This window comes from Cynara cardunculus, unplaced genomic scaffold (genome assembly GCF_001531365.2).
Source record: "Cynara cardunculus var. scolymus isolate 2C unplaced genomic scaffold, CcrdV1 Un_Scaffold_2504, whole genome shotgun sequence".
In the NCBI taxonomy this organism is placed as follows: Eukaryota; Viridiplantae; Streptophyta; class Magnoliopsida; order Asterales; family Asteraceae; genus Cynara; species Cynara cardunculus.
Window position 1 is genome coordinate 2484 of NW_020201116.1, and position 2678 is coordinate 5161.

The 2678-nt window shown below is 26.8% G+C and overlaps 1 protein-coding gene across 3 annotated transcripts in view; it reads left to right on the plus strand.

The window, feature by feature from the left end:
- Nucleotides 1-1297: 1297 nt before the first annotated feature.
- Nucleotides 1298-2678, plus strand: part of LOC112503083 (xylulose kinase 2-like) — a 5412-nt gene continuing 4031 nt past the window's right edge. The window contains exons 1-3 of one of the 3 annotated variants that reach the window (XM_025107147.1): nt 1298-1405; nt 1504-1581; nt 2406-2504. In XM_025107147.1, the coding sequence (XP_024962915.1) occupies nt 2446-2504 (59 nt within the window). In that variant the 5' untranslated portion in view covers nt 1298-1405; nt 1504-1581; nt 2406-2445. Of the gene's footprint in view, nt 1582-2405; nt 2505-2678 lie in introns of all 3 variants that reach the window. The other 2 variants (XM_025107148.1, XM_025107146.1) reach the window with 2 other exon arrangements.

Genomic DNA, 2678 nt, shown 5'->3' on the forward strand with positions numbered 1-2678 from the left:
CATAAATCGAACCATCAACATGATTTATACATCTAAATCATAAGAGAACAAAAAAACGAAGTAATCTACACAAGATATCAAATTCAAATACATATAAAAAAAGAGTAAAATATGACCACGTGGTTTACTAAAAGTTACGATTTCCATCAATGTGTTTTAAAAATTACTATAATATGTAATTCATAGATATTTCTGTTACGGTAACTTCATGAGTGATTTAATGTTAAATATTAAAAGTTACGATTTCCATCAATGTGTTTTAAAATTTACTATAATTTGTAATTCATAGATATTTCTGTTACGGTAACTTCATTAGTGATTTAATGTTAAATATTAAGTATTAAAAATAAATTATTTATCATTATTACTTATGGAATTAATTTAATATTAGAAGTTTACTCGCGCAACACAGCGAGATACATCTTGATTTTAATATTTTATTTTTATTTTTTATCTCAGTCGATGTTATAATATGGTCTTATGTGATCATAAAAAAAAACGATGATTTTTTATTTTTCAGTAATAAATAAATTTGAAGATATTATAAAATTTGACAAAAATATATCGATATTAATATCAAATTAACTATTTAAAATTTCTCATTTTTGTGTAATTTTTTAATTTAATTTTTTTATTATAACTTAGTTAGGTTCAATAACGAAGTAATTTATATTTGATTTAATAATATAGTTTTCTTATAAAGATAATAATTAATTATTTTGTTAAAACTTGATAAATATTCTAATTATATTTTAGATTTTAAAATGAGATGTTTATCTTCTATTTGATTATGTTTATCCGTAGTTAGTTATACGAATTCAAATATGAAGCTTTAATAAGTTGTATTTATGCATATTTTTTTTCTTACAAAGATAATAATTAATTATTTTGTTAGAACTTGATAATTATCCTAATTATATTTTAGATTTTTTAGATTTTAAAATGAGATGTTTATCTTTTATTTGATTATGTTTATCTGCAGTTAGTTACACGAACTCAAACATGAAGTTTAATAAGTTGTATTTATGCATAATTTACTTGTAATCTTGAATTTTAAGTAATATACATAAATATACAGTATTTTATATATAAAAACTGGTTTTTAAAATTTTTTATTAAATGCTTTATAATATAGTATATATATAGATGATCGAATTTTAAATTGTAATCATGAGATGGTTTTTATACGCGAGATTAAATTGTAATCATGAGGATGGTTTTTATACGCGAGATAATCACAAAAAGAGTCGTAATTGATTCGATAGATATAAACAAAATGTATATAAGCAATAATCCTCTCTGACTCTAATCCATATCAAAACCCCCACCACTCTCCAGAATACCAGAATATCATCTTCTTCCTCTAAAACCCACATCAACAACACCAGAATCTTGCTCGATAGAAGTACGTAATCACTTGCATCCATGGTCAATCTATACAATTGAAAATTTATCCATTCCTTCTAGGGTTTTTATTTCTGTAGTTAAATGCGATCGTTTCAGGGGAAGACGATAGCAAGAATAAGGCAGTAAAAGTTCAGATCTTGGACAGAGAAACTGAGAATCGTTATTGATTTCAAGGTATAATGTCTTTTCCTTTATTCAAATATCAGTGAGTTAATTTCTTTTTAAATTGTTCAATTAAATATATGTATACTGCCTATTTTTTGTGTATTAGAGTTGAATTTTTGTATTTGTAGTATAGTTCATCTGTCTCAGTAATTGATACAGATATAATGATCTATATGTTAGGGTTCTTTCATGTGCCATTGCCAATGTAGTTTTAATTAGAAAGTTAGTGTTAATTCTGCATTACTTCTAAAACCAATGAACCCTTGTTATTATTGTGTTAACAAGATTACTGCTTTCTTTGCTTTATACATCAAATCGAAGTATTACTACTCTTAACTAAATAAAGCTTGGAAAAAAGTTTACCCCTTCTTTTTAAAAGAATGCTGAAACCTCTTAGATGTGCCTCTGTGTCCGGAGTAATTTGAGCAAAAGGTTGATTACTGCCAAGTGCCAACCTCTAACGGCCCCACATGGAACCCGTCCCCTAGGAACCACATGTGAGGAGGCGTTATCAACTACTCAATCTTGTGACTTAGTGGCATTTTTTAAGCATCATATGCGAATGTGCAAAAGATATATTTTGAGTACTTGTAGCAACCGTTCATTAATATAGGAACTGTTTTGTCGTTTTAAATCTGATGATCAACTTTATACACTTGCTCAATCTTTTATTATATCAATATGATTTTTTTTTTGGTAAACTGAAAACAATATATACATATCTGATTATCATGTGCATCCGTATCATTTTTTTTTATCTATTTTTCAAAATCAAATCTATCTAGGATAACAACATGTGCGCTTAAAAGGATAATTTGTTTGTTTATATGCAGGAAATTAAGGTTTTTATTAGGTCTGTTCTGCTCACTTTCAATGGAAAACTTGTCTCTCCCTGAGGATGCTCTTTTTCTTGGATTTGATGGCTCCACTCAGTAAGTCTTTGCTTGATTCAGTGATTGAAAAGTGGATGATGGTTTTGAAAATTTATACTTAGTTGTTCACTCAAGTCTGAATTGAATCTTGAGCTAAGAACAACTGTGGGTTTTTTGAATTGGGCATTTGTTAAAATTGAATCTTGAGCTAAGAAGAACTGTGGGTTTTTTGAA